Here is a 14,415-nt window from a genome sequence, read left to right on the forward strand (position 1 = left end):
TCCCCGTTCGCACAGCACTAGTCGGCTAACTTCAGTTCTAGATTGTGCATATCGCGTTTACCAAGATCTCTCGCGAAGAGTGAGTTTTCTTTTTAGTGACAACTTGAAATTTGGCGTCAATATTGATACTTCTCCATTACCGATTTCGTTCAAATATAATACGGTATTTTGAAATATGCTTAGAAGTATATCCTGTAATTTTGGTGCGATTTGGTTCAGCGAAATTTGAGACAGCTGCATGGATAGGACAGTACACAAGTGCCGCCTGCTAGCTAAATTGGGCCTAAGCGTCGTCTGCTACTCGGCACGATTTAACGCACGCGTATGCGAGGGCTTGTAATCAGTGAAACATTTGGCACCTGTGACATCACGACATCCGGGCTCGTCAGCTCATTAGCATAATTCTCGCCCAAAAATTTCCATTTTCAACATAAAATTACGGACTAAATCGTTATGAAATTTTGATTCTGTTTGCACCGCTGGGTCTTTTAGAATTAAAAGAACAACATATAAAAAAATAAAAAAAAACGGTGCAATGCCCTTTTAAAAGGAAGGCATATGGGCATACATTAGAAATCCCAAGTTACATCATACAGCGCACTTTCTTTGATGAATAGAGTTAAAAATTCCTTGTTTTGGTAACTGACGTTACATCCATCATTGTCAAACTAATTAAAAGTTTTGATCAAATTCTTTAAAGCAACCAGCTCTTTTTTTTTCTATCGTGTGGTAAAAGACTTCTCTTGTAACTGCATTCATATAAAAGATTGTTGTTTAGAGTACTAGTAAAGTGGATATACAGAGAGTAAGTTATGTGACAATACACTCTTTTACCATTGAGTTAGAGGTATATTTTGACAGCCATTTTGAAAATCAAAATGGCTGCTTTTATTGAAAAACATAATGATTCTTAAAACTTCAACTCGAGTATGGTCTGAAAATGTATGGTATTTGAAACAAATATCATTTTGAATTTTTGGCACCTGTGTCCTACATGTATATACCGTGGAATTGCCCAGATAGACCACGGGAAAAGGTGGTCGCAGATCGGCTTACGCTGGACAACGAGGAGTACCTGGTGATTGTGGATTATTTTTCACAGTACATAGAACTGTGTTCACTGTTGACCACAACAAGTAGAGCAGTGATCAACAGTATGAAAGCTGTATTCGCCCGCCATGGCTCTACGTGTGAAGTCATCATAGACAATGAACCCCAGTTCTCAAGTCGTGAAGAATGGGACTTTCGCCATACAACTACAAGTCCATAACACCCGCAGTTAAACGGGCAAGCTGAGGATGCCATCAAGATTGTCAAAAACCTGGAGTGAAAGTCAAAGCACAGCGGACAAGAAGTCCTTCGAGCTCTACAGGTTTACAGGAGCTCACCATTAGAATATGGACAATTGCCAGCAGAACTGCTTTCAACAGGCAAATCAGAACAAATCTGCCCATGGCCGAAAAGCTACTTAACCCCCAGCACATCGATGCTCATTCGGTGAAGGAAAGGAAAGAAGGGCAGAAAAAGAAGCAAAAGGAGCAATGGGACAAACATGCTCGTGACCTGCCCCACCTTAAAGTAGGAGATCATGTCAAACTCCAAGAGAATACCAGAAGATGGTCACAAGGTGGTGTCATCAAGAAAAGTCACTACCACATCGGTCATATTTGGTCCAGACAGAGACTGCCGAGATTCGTCGCAGAAATAGATGTTATCTTTGACCTGATCCTAGACGAGGCCAAGACGAGCCACAACCAGTGCAGAGGTACAATGACGTCAACGCTCCGATGGTAGACGAGACTGCACGAAATGCGATGTCTGTAAAATCTACCTGAAGAGGACGCATCGTGAAGCCTCCCAGCTGCTTGGATTTGTAAATAGTGAAACTAACGAAGAACTTTCCGCGAAATATCAAGGCTGCTCGAGAAGAACATTTCGCAAATTTGTTAGAGTTAATAGTTGAAACATGATGGACTCTAATTATAATGTAAAGACAGGATTTGGTTAAAGATTAATGCAAATGATTAAATACGCGCATGAAGAAGCTGTAAAACTCGGTTGTCGCATATGAACTCTAAAACAATGAACTCAAAGAACTCAGTTTAAAGCAATTAAATTAAAGGAAAGATTTATTGGATGATTGAATAGGACATTCACGACAGTCAAAAGAGTTAAAGTAAACTCTAATATATTGCCATGAATGTGTATACAAAATAGTCGATAACAATGTAATCTCCTTTTAAAGAAAGGGAGATGTGTTGATATTATGTTTGTAAAGTCTTTGATTGAATGAGTCTTGAGCATAGACTAACCTGCCACCTGTAGCTTGATGTATAGCGATTCTGCTCCCATTCCGGAGGGACAAACAGGAAAACCTGCTGAATAAAGACACACCCTCTCAGCATTAGAATCGTCTCAACAATGCATCTTTATTACTAACCGTTTCCCACTCCAAATCAAGGGCATCTAAATGCCAAATAAGATTCGAAATTGATTTTTTTTTCAATAATAATAATAAAAAAATTACATGTGCATGGATATGTGTTATAATTCATGTGAAAAGTTGCATAATAAATACTGTTAAAGAAAGAGCAATCATGCCAAAATTGGCCAAAAAAAGTTGTCGAGGGAATTCATTCAAATGGTGCTTCTAACATCATAACAATCAAAATTTCAACAAAATAACAAAATGGCATTTTAGATGGATTCCTTTCCATCCAGACTGAAATTGTTGTTTCTGCTTATGAACATTTACGAAAACTATCAGTGTACATCCTACACATAATGGGAAACACACAGTAATAAAGGAATGAAAATACCGATGCGGTTCCTCTTGTCACTGAAGGAGAAGAAGCCTTAAATTCGCTGGGTGAAATAGATACTTCATGAAGAGTCTTAAAATGCGGCATTCTGAAGATACACTTGACATAATCCTGCAATGCATCAGCCGACAAGACAGGTCCTCCATCGTGCTGCAATGACAGGAGCTATGCAGGATCACAAAAAGGTTGAAATACAAGTGTAAGATGAAATTATATGGTACAATTGTATGAATATAGAGTGACATGAAACACTATACAGTTGAACCTCTCTTATCCGGCCTCCCTTTCTCCGGATCTCTCTATTATACGGACGCAATCTCGCCGTGATTTTTTAAAATAATTACGGGAGGAAAGGGGTATTCCCAACTCCTTGAGAACTCCTACACAAACACACATGAATAACACATTACTTCCAACATGATTAAGATACATTACATCAAATTTCCTTCCAAATTGCTTACCTTCAGACATTTTAACATCCCCAAACATCCCCAAATGTAACAATGAAAAGGTTGCAGTATACACATTACTACATGTGGTACTACAATGGGCTATATCAGTACATGTGTATGTATATGTACATGTATAAAGCATCGAGTCTCCCGTATCCGGCCAAATCCCTTATCCGGATGAGCCCCGGTCCCGACTTGTCCGGATACGAGAGGTTCAACTGTACCATATTACATAAATTAGATTAGTATATCAAATTAATATATTGTATATAAACTCAAAGTGAATTCCAGGGGAGTAAACTATTTCCTTTGCATTAGTCATTCTAGAGCGGTTTTGACTTGAATAGCACTTGCACAAGGAAAAGGACATCAGTGTTTCAGTGGGTCGTTGTTAAGCCATACCATTGACCCCGCATCAACTTTCATAAGTTTTACCACCATTTATCACCATAACATTTTCTTTATAGGATTGTTGAATGTGGAGTGATAGTGACTTCCCTACGGTATATGGCATGGGGTTACATATTACATCTTTTACATGTGTCTTGAAAAAGTAAAAAGAAAAACAAATATTCCTACATGCTCGTCCTACTTTAAAACTTTCCCTCCTTTGATAAAAAATTATATTTTCCTTGTTTTTGGGTTTGTTTTTTTTTTCTATTGCACACAAATAGGAGTTCGGGTGTTTTGGATATATGAAATTAAGCAAAGGAAAATTAGATACCCTTGCTCCTGATGCTGATGCGGCGAGGGCAGTAAAAAAATTGTCTGCCATGCTGACATCCTTAAGCTCAAGAGACAGAAGGTTTGGCATGGTACAGATACTCTTGGCGTATGCCTGTGATGCAGCAGGTGAGATGTCCGGTCCTCCAATGTGCTTAATTAATTTCAGCTTCTTAGCAAGATAGGCAGGAGAAAAATAATATAAATGTTGACTATTGTCAGCCTACAGAGTGGGATTTGAATGATTTCGTTTTCCTCACCCCCCCCCAAAAAAAAAAAAAACAAAACAAAACAAAATAAAACAATGAATAAAAATAAAATAGGAAAAAAGAAGAGAATATGATTACTAATCACATATTAGACAATAGTCTCTCTGGTTGGCTTGTAAGCCTTTTGCTGTAAATACTCCTTTTCCAACATGGCCACATATTACTAATATTTGTTCCTTCACTCTTTACTCAAACTTTTATTTTGTAAACCATTGAAATCTAAGTACAAGTCAATGACTAAAGTTTGTTACCATGAAAGGTAATACAATAACTATGAAATAGAGATAAAACAGTTTACTCGTACATCTAGTCAACACATTTTTGCTAAAAACCAAATGAAAAGGTATTCACATCATCCCTTCATTTTATTCCCATGATGTGATCTTCACTGATATAGCAGTGTCATGAAAACAGAACAAAAATTGCATACAGTGTACTTTACATTAAATGCTTGTCTAATCTATTTAGATATTATGCTCATGCCCTTGTTGGATCACTACCATTAGTCTATTCTTGCTGTTATTGCAGACAGATTGGATACATATTGCACACTTCATCAAAATAAAATGAGACTATTGAAGACAAAATAAGTTACCCTTGCTTTTGATGCTGATGTGGCAAGAGAAAGGAAAAAATCATCCGCTATGCTGACATCCTGTAGCTCCAGTTTCTGAAGATTTGGTATGGTACAGATACTCTTGGCGAAGTCCTTTGATGCAGCAGCTGAGAATTTAGTTCCTCGTAAGTACCTGAATGATTTCAGCTACGCAGCAAGTAAAGGAGGGGGAAAGTAACCAATTAAATGCTAATTAAATGGTTACACTACACTGTAAGGTTGGAATTAACCACTACGCAGATCCTAAAGTAAAATCAAGCTGCCATGAATCAAACTTTAAAATAAAGCAAGACACTCCTTCGGGAGAAGCCCCTCTCCATCCCCCCCCCCCCCCCCAAAAAAAAAAAAACATTGTACATGCGTATGTCTGTCATGATGACTGTCATCATGACAGTACAACGGACACCAGATGATTGCAAATGCTCACTCTTAGGTGAGATAGAAATATCCTCGCGCCAAGTCATTTGGCCTTTGGATTCTGAATGTTTTACACGGTAATGTAGTAAATCAACATTTTTTGGGAGGCAGCAGTAAGCTTTAATGTATTCTACTGGATCTCTGAGTGAGTAAACTTCACACAGGAAATTATTACATACACTGTAGTAGCTTTAGTGCATGCATCGTTGGTGAAGTTGACTTTGTGCTTGTATCATTTTCTCAAATCTTTCAGGGTAGGCAATAAAGGCGTGTTCCCAGAGGAATAAAATATACCTCTACAGACAGCTTTAGTGGGTAGACTGTGTTTGGAACAGGGTCATCCCACTAGACCGACACCCACTAGTCATACAGCCCACGAGTTCAACATTGAAAACAGGTCCATGAGTCATACAGCCCACGAGTTCGACACTAGGCAAATAAAGCCCATGAGTTCCAAAGTAGGTAAAAAACAGCCGAGTTCGAAAGCTACAACACGGCGCGTAATGTGTCGGTCTCGTGGGCCTTATTGACTTAGTGTCGAACTAATGGGCTGTATGACTCGTGAGTTGTGTAACAAAATTGGGTTCAATTGCCCCAAGTCAATGCTCAACAGAGGGCGGTTGATACACACCCTTAAATGTCTCCAATATACACAAGTTCATTTAACACAAGTTACCCAACTCACCTGCTCAAGTGCATGCACCTCGAGCCTTTGTCTGAATGCACTGGGGCATGTCCAGTGGACATTGGCTGTCAGTGACCAAGCCCCGAGGGGATATAAAACGGGTTGCATGCACTGGGAAGGGGCAGTTACAGTTGCAGTTGCAGTTGCAGTTGCCGTTGAGTTCAGTTTTTAGTTTTTGAGATAGCCCAGCAGTTCAGTTCAGTAGTCTTTGGGATGGTACGTTGTTCAAGCATGGCGTTTGTAATCGCCAGCCTCGTTTGATTCACCGATACCAAATTTCCCATGCACTGCGTATGTTATATTGAAGGCAGCTTTCCAACCTTGGTACAGTGGAAACTCGATATAACGAGATGGTCGGGACCGAGTCATTTTCCTCGTTATAGCCGATATCTCGTTATATCAGTAGGCATAAAAGAAGGCATAACATAAAGACATTAATTTGCACATGTGGGACTACCCATCATATTTTAATCAATACTGATAACTTGATATTGTGTGTGAGGGAATTACTCACCTTTATGGGTAAGAAGATGTTTTTCGCCAAGGAAATCCAATATCAAGTCATGAATGTGTTTCTTATTAATTGTAGATGTTTGAATTTGTAAATTTATATACATGTAGCTTGCGATTGTATCAAGATCGTATGTGGATTGGTATGTGGTTATCGTATGGGTGTGTGTTGTATGGAAGCTTGAATATGGGCTGCACAATGTTGTGTGTGTATGTGACACATTCTGTATTGGATGTACATTATGACTGCGTGTGTGTGAAGATGGGGAATTCCCTATGTAGAAAGCCAATCACAGCATCAGATTGCCTCATTCCTGCTAAACGTCATGATGATGTCATGCATACATTATGGCCGTCCCACCACATTTTCTGCATGTATCAGTGTGCGCGCACACACACACTTACACGTACAACATGTAGTGCTAGCTGGAGTGCACTGAAGAAAATGATTATGTGTGTACAAGACTGTTTTTGGCGCATCAAGCTTTACAATCTCGGAAGATGATAGCACAGGCGAAGTAAAGCTTTACCGAAGGCATTTTGCTTTACCTCGCTATCGCAGGTTTGATTGGCTATATTTTTCTTTGTTTGGAAGTCACAAAATTTATCTCGTTATAGCAGTTATTTCGTTATAGCCGATCTCGCTATAAGAGTAGCATTTTACATAGACTTGTGTGGAAGGAAATTTGGGACCGGGAAAATTTCCTCGTTATAACCGATATCTCGTTATAGCAGTGTTCGTTATACCGAGTTTCCCCTGTATTCGCTTCACCCATCAGGACAAGCGCATCATGCCGTGGGGTTTTTTCGGGAGTAGTCCTCCTGGGTAGACGTCCTCCGGGGGAGTGATCCTCCGGAGGAGTAGTCCTCTGGGGGAGTGGTCCTCCGGGGGAGTGGTCCTCCGAGGGAGTCCTCCGGGGGGAGTGGTCCTCCGGGGGAGTGGTCCTCCGGGGGGAGTGGTCCTCCAGGGGAGACGTTCTCCTGGGGAGTGGTCCGCCGGGGGAGTGGTCCTCCAGGGGAGTGGTCCTCCGGGGGAGTGGTCCTCCAGGGGAGACGTCCTCCTGGGGAGCGGCCCTCCGGAGTTGTCCTCCGGGGGAGACGTCCCCCTGGGGAGCGGCCCTCCGGAGGAGTTGTCAGATGGAAATAGTCCCCGGGGGAGTAGTCCTCCAGGGGAGTTGTCCTGATACGATCTTGAATTTTTTATTTTTTTTTACATCACTCTCCCAAAGGTAAACAGAACCTTTAAGTGATTCTTGTGTTTGTTTCTGGCAGATTACACAAATGTTCCAATCCATGGTGACCTACCGGGAATTAAGGAAATTCAAAACTACTGTTACCCGGAAACTTACTTCATTCTCCTCTCCACATCCCATCCCACCCCTTCTTTTTGGCTTCTTAATATAGAGCTAGTTGACTTTAATAATTGCCATTATATAACATCATCTTCAATTGACAAGGCAATAAAACTTAACAATCATTTCATTATGCTGCTGGATTAATGGGATTAGTTGAGCTATTGCTATTTTTTTATACTATATTTTTCCCTCGTATTAATCACATGTATTTTGGATGGAATGTATTTTGACATAAAGCATCATAAATATTTGAATTCATGCCTGTGGTGTCGGGAATTTTGTCATATTATAGTGTGATTTAGATTCCACTCTATGTCAATTTTGTTTGATATATATCGCCTTGGTAAACTCCCCCCATAGACTTTGTTCACCAGCCAACTACACCCCACTCCCTTTGGAAAATGTGAACTAACCAAATATTGCTTTTACTTGTGAATAACATGTCTATCGATAGCTCTCAGACCCAAAATATTCAAACTACTTAGAGTCTCTATGAGTGAAACTACAAATACAAATACATTTAAAAAATATTCAAAATGTCTAAATTTCACATCATCTGTGGACACAATAAACTTTTACCCTTTTGAAACATTTGAATAACCTCCATAGGAAATAAGAAACACATTAGAGAGCAGAAGAGAGGACTATAAAAATTGCTTACAGGAAAAGGGTGGTCCCTACGTTAAAACTATGGGATTCACACAATCTTGGAGGAAACAGGATAAATTTGTGTGGAAATTTTTGGGGCAATACCTAAGACCTCCAAATTCTCAATGCAACATGCAGCTTCAGCCAGTAGACTTCTGGAACTGGTAGAAAAAAAAAAAATGAGTTGTGATGTACGACCTCCACCTGGTTCAGTCATTGCCCAACATTTATCTGAGCCAGAGTCACACGTCACGCTTTGCCATTTCTCTACAGGAGGTAGACAGTACTATAATCCTTTACCAGTAATAATATCAAGTCATTTAACTAGAGATTGTAATTTGTCAACACTGACAAATTAAGGTGATCCGATCTATTTGTAAATCAATGATTCGAGTCCAGATCGCAATAGGCATGACCATACAGGTTTCATCTGTACGAAGATACAGAATGAAGTACAGTGTATATTTGACCTTTGACCCACCTTTGCACTCCCAAGATGGCATCTGAGGAAAAAGTGATTATTTTGTGAAATGATTCTTGCAACATCGTCTACACGTGTGCAAAATATGGCAAAGATAGGACAGGCATTCATCAAGATACAGGATCAAACATTTATGGCCTTTGACCCTAATTTACATACCCAAGATGGTGTCTTAATTTCAACTATTTCAACATAATTTCAACCAAGTTTTTTGACGTGATCCCGACACCGTATGAAGAAATGGAGGCCTAAAATACGATAGCGCAAAGTCTCAGCTACAACATATCAAAATCTGGGAGAAATTCACCGAAGGGTAAGTGAGCTAGTGCTCGATAAAGATAGTCATGTCAATTTTCATTTCCAGAAAAACTGCACTCCCATAGAGATAACACGTAAACTGGTCGAATTTGACATGGTTGCTTTCAATTCATTTTTACGACGTGATGCCATCATCCAATCAAAATTTTGATCAACAATAGTGAAAGAACATTTGATACACTACAACATACTGAAATCTGGGGGAAAATCGGCAAAGAATAAGTGAGATACGCTCGAGTGAACTTGAAATTTGATGACGTCATTTTGAAAATATACTTTTATTTCATGAAGAAATTTGATATCTTTTAATCATTTTTCCAGCATCGCCAACCCATGAAATGACATGTTCAAATCGTCAGCTTTCAGAATATGTAAAGAAAATGGGGAGTCACTGCCCATCCTGACGAGTAAAATCAGATTTAAAATTGGCGGTTTTTTGGCATAGTTGCACTGTATATCGCCATTGACGCGCGCGCGGAATTTTAACTTTGATGGGCCCGTATGATGTGATATTGAGTTGGATTGACTTGAAACTTGGTAGAATTATTTCTTGACATTTCAGGCATCCGATCGGTGTGAAAAAACGGGAAATTTCTATTGCATATTAGCTGTGCGTGCGTATATGCGCGTGCGCATACGTGTCCGTCGATTTTTTATGAAATATTGCTGCATTCTCTCAATCCTTATGCATATGAAGGTGGATTTGTCCTTTAACTGATCACAATGATACATTAGGTCTGTCGTCCTTATGACATGATACATACATGGTGTAAGTTTGAAAGTGATAGGCGAAGGACTTTTTGAGTTAACCTCTGCACACCATTTGAAGAGATATATATAAAGAAAGAATCAGTACAGATACAATAGGTGATCCGAGAGGATACTCGGATCACCTAAAAACAAAGAATCAGTACAGATATAGAAGGTGATCCGAGAGGATACTCGGATCACCTAATTAAAAAGTGTTTGAGAAAACTGGACTGTTCCAACAAACCCCCTCAGGTCTGCAACACAGACTAGCCACCTGTTATCATCTAGGAAAAACATGTAAAAATAGTGCATTATTGTAAACATGCACATATGTAGTGTTGTGGGTCTGAATTCTAAGACTAGCAAAGAAATCACGCAAATGCCCTGTTGTATAGTCTATGAATTAAGACATTATTGTTACATATACATATTAAGGGTATTTAGGTGATCCGAGTATTAGGTGATCCGAGTATCCTCTCGGATCACCTTCTTTATCTGTACTGATTCTTTCTTTAGTCTTCTTTATTTCTCTCTCCTCAAAAGTTGTGCAGAGGTTAGCTCAGAAAGTCCTCTGCCTATCAATTTCAAACTTACAACGAGACATGAAAACTCGTCACATTGAGGACGAGTTAGGTGATACGCTTGTGGTCATCAGATGACGGTCATCTGTGATCGACAAAGAAAAGAATGTGATATAGGCACCTTGAAGTTATATTGAGCGTGCATGCGAAACCGTTTCTGTAACCACTCGGCCACGGGTCATCCACGGAAATGGTAAGACAAAAAAAAAAAACCAATGTATAGATATAACAGGGGGAAAGTCAATGCCCACTCAACTAACGTGGCCTGGTGAACATCCATTGCATTGCTAGACGGAGAAGCGGCCCTGTAACGACTGAGGTCACTATGCCATTTCTGGCAACTTGGGAAAAATACGTCCCGCAGACATAAAACCTATAATCGGCTGGTTTTGATACCTTGCCTTTAATCACAATTTTCAGTGTAATGACGTCATCAAATTACAAAACAATGACATCGTCTTGAAAGACAATTGTTCAAAGTACAACACCTCAGTCGTCGTCATTACATACTATGATCGGTTTGACAAAGTCAACCTGCAAAATGTTGCTGCAGTCGAAGCAATGTGGTCTCCAACACACAAAAAAGAGGGATATGGCGTGTGTGTGTGTCTCTGTGTGTGTATAGGTGCGTTTATATACGAACGTGATTTCTACATGGACGAATATGTAATACAAAATTGAAGAAAAAAAAGTAAAATAAAAAAAAAAACGTTTCGTGATCTTGTGGGGTTCGAACCCGCAATCTCACGTCTCTGAGACGGCGCCTTTAACCACTCGGCCATACGTCTCGACGAGAAAATATGGGGAACGTAAACTTATGTATGTGAAAGATACATGGGGAATCGTTTTGTCCACATTCCATTTTCATTTTCAGTTTTAAACTGCAAAATTGTCAATCTGATGAGGAGATTTCAAAGAATAAAATGCATGATTACTGCAGCTTATTGTCTCAGCTACAACATATTAAAGTTTCAGAGGAAATGAAGCAAAATCAGCTGAGATAAAGGTGCTTAAACGTTGTTAAGTCAATTGATGCTTTTAAAAAAAATCACCTCCCATAGACAATACACGTAAACTTGTCCGATTTTGCGTCTTTACCTTTAATCACAATTTAAGGTATGATGACGTCATTAAATATCAAAAGCATGACATGGACTTAAAAGGCAAATGTTCAAAGTACAACATATCTGAATTTGGGATAATATTGAGCTTAAACAGCAGAGATACAAGCAAATGAATGTCAGAAACAGTACCTTAAAAAAATTAATTCCACTTTTTTGATTTCAGATGACGATATGATGACGTCATATTGTAATTATGGAAATAATGATACTTGAAACGTTATTTTCAATTCATATGCTTTTGTAATATGTAATAAAAACATAGGGTCACCTGACGTTTTAAAGAGCTATGGCGAAATAAACAAAGACATGTTTTTTCACTATATTTGCACATAGATGCGCACGCGAAATTTCAACTTTGACGCCAGTGCATTGCTTTGTTATTTGTCAAAATCGATCAGAAATCAATGGATATTGTTACTCAAAGTATCAGGAATCCAGATCAGTCAAAAAATGTGCATTTTCATGTTACTGACGCGCTGTGCGCGCGAAAATGCGCGGACGGACGCGCACGCGCAAAATTGTTTGAAACGCTTAAAATTGTCTGAAACTTCGAGATTTCCCATTGGAAAGTTGTTTTGAGCCTTTTAAATGTTTGACGCGCGCTTACGCGTCCTAGATGACGTCCTAGGTAATTAGCATCAGAGAAAGAAAGATAGAGCGTGACCTGAACTTTATGTCCACAAAAACTGATACAGAAAGGACCTTTAGTTATGAAGTTATGATCGATCATGTAACATGGTCCGAAAATCACAAAATGGCGCCTAGATGACGTCATAGATACGTTACTGTCATGAAAACCTTATTGTGGCTAGATATTGTCATGAGACATGTTGACTGAAAATGTCATGTTACTCCGTAATGTCATTCTTGAGATATTGACGACACAAAATAGGCCAGAAAGAAAGAAGAATAAGAAAAAAGACAGATTTTGACAATCACAATAGGTGATACGCTAAAAGCGTATCACCTAATGATTGTATACCATGTATGTATCATGTCCCAAAGACGACATATCAAATAAAATTATAGTGATCAGTTGACCGTGACGTCAACATTATATGAAAACACATTTTCATTCATATCTCATTAATGGAATGTAATTTTTCAATGAAATTTACGTCACATATATTTCAAGTTCAGCTCATTCTACTCATATTCTCAAAATTCATCTCTACCCTTAAAATACGCGCACGTTGAAATATTACAAGCTCCAATCGAGCTCATTTTTATTTTTTGCACACGTTTCAGACCATTTGGAGCATTTTTTGAAAAATTGAAAAAATTGGACGGACGCGTACGCGCACACATATAGGCACGCTTAACTAATATGCAATGGAAATTTCCCGTTTTTTCACACGGATCGGATGTCTGAAATGTCAAGGAATATTTCTACCAAGTTTCAAGTCAATCTGACTCAATATGACGTCATACGGGTCCGTCAAAGTTGAAATTCCGCCCGCACGTCAATGGCGATATACAGTGCAACTATGCTAAAAAAAACGCCAATTTTAAATCCGATTTTACTCGTCAGGATGGACGGTGACCCCCCATTTTCTTTGCATATTCTTAAAGCTGATAAGATGCAAATGTCATTTCATGGGTTGGCAATGTTGAAAAAAATATTAAAACATATCAAATTTCTTAATAAAGTTAAAAAAAAGTACATTTTCAATATGATGTCATCAAATTTCAAGTTCATTCGAGCGTATCTCACTAATCCTTTGCTGATTTTCACCTAGATTTCAGTATGTTGTAGCTAATTTAATGGTCTTTCAAAAGTGTACTTACAAAATTTTGATTGGATGACGGCATCACCTCGTAAAGATGGATTGAAAGTAATGTTGTTAAATTTGACCAGTTTAACGTGTTATCTCTATGGGAGTGCAGTTTTTCTGGAAATGAAAATTGACATGACTATCTTTTTCGAGCACTAGCTCACTTATGCTTCGGTGAATTTCTCCCAGATTTTAATATGGTGTAGCTGAGACTTTGGGCTATTGTTAGTGTTCCCTCCATTTTTTCAAACGACAAATCATCACGTCAAAAAACTTGGTTGAAAGTAAAGCTTATCTTCGATGTATTGAGATATTTCTTTCTTTCTGCAACTTTCTTTGCAATAACTGAAGAAATACAGCCCTTATCACCCCCATATTTTGCACATATTTAGTTCATGTCACGTACATTATTTCATAATATAACAACTACTTGATCGGACACCATCTTGGGTATGTAAATTAGGGTCAAAGGTGATGAATGTTCCATCCTGTATCTTGGTGAATACATGTCTTATCTTTCCCATATTTTGCACACGCAAAGACCACGTTACAAGAATTATTTCACAAAATAACCACTTTTTGCTCAGATGCCATCTTGTCTGTGCAAAGTGCAGTCAAAGGTCATATGTACTTCTTTCTGTATCTTTGTTATGACGTGTTATCTCTATGGGAGGGAATTTTTGTAGATGTGAAAATTGACATGATTGTCTTTATCGAGCCCTAGCTCACTTACCCCTCGGTGAATTTCTCCCAGATTTTAATATGTTGTAGCTGAGACTTTGGGCTATTGCAAATATGCCCTTTTTTTTTTTTCATATGTCGGGATCACGTCAATAAACTTGGTTGAAATTAAGCTTATCTTCGATGTATATTCATATTCCTTTCTTTT

The 14,415-nt window shown here is 38.8% G+C and overlaps 1 protein-coding gene across 1 annotated transcript in view; it reads right to left on the minus strand.

Moving 5' to 3' along the window:
- Nucleotides 1–14,415, minus strand: part of LOC140238668 (uncharacterized) — a 120,913-nt gene that overhangs the window by 12,192 nt on the left and 94,306 nt on the right. Inside the window, exons 11-14 of the mRNA XM_072318569.1 lie at nt 4,862–5,029; nt 3,999–4,166; nt 2,820–2,987; nt 2,313–2,378 (exon numbers count right to left, since the gene is read on the minus strand). Coding sequence (XP_072174670.1) covers nt 2,313–2,378; nt 2,820–2,987; nt 3,999–4,166; nt 4,862–5,029 — 570 coding nt within the window. The remainder of the gene's footprint in view (nt 1–2,312; nt 2,379–2,819; nt 2,988–3,998; nt 4,167–4,861; nt 5,030–14,415) is intronic.

This window comes from Diadema setosum, chromosome 15, assembly GCF_964275005.1.
Source record: "Diadema setosum chromosome 15, eeDiaSeto1, whole genome shotgun sequence".
In the NCBI taxonomy this organism is placed as follows: domain Eukaryota; kingdom Metazoa; phylum Echinodermata; class Echinoidea; order Diadematoida; family Diadematidae; genus Diadema; species Diadema setosum.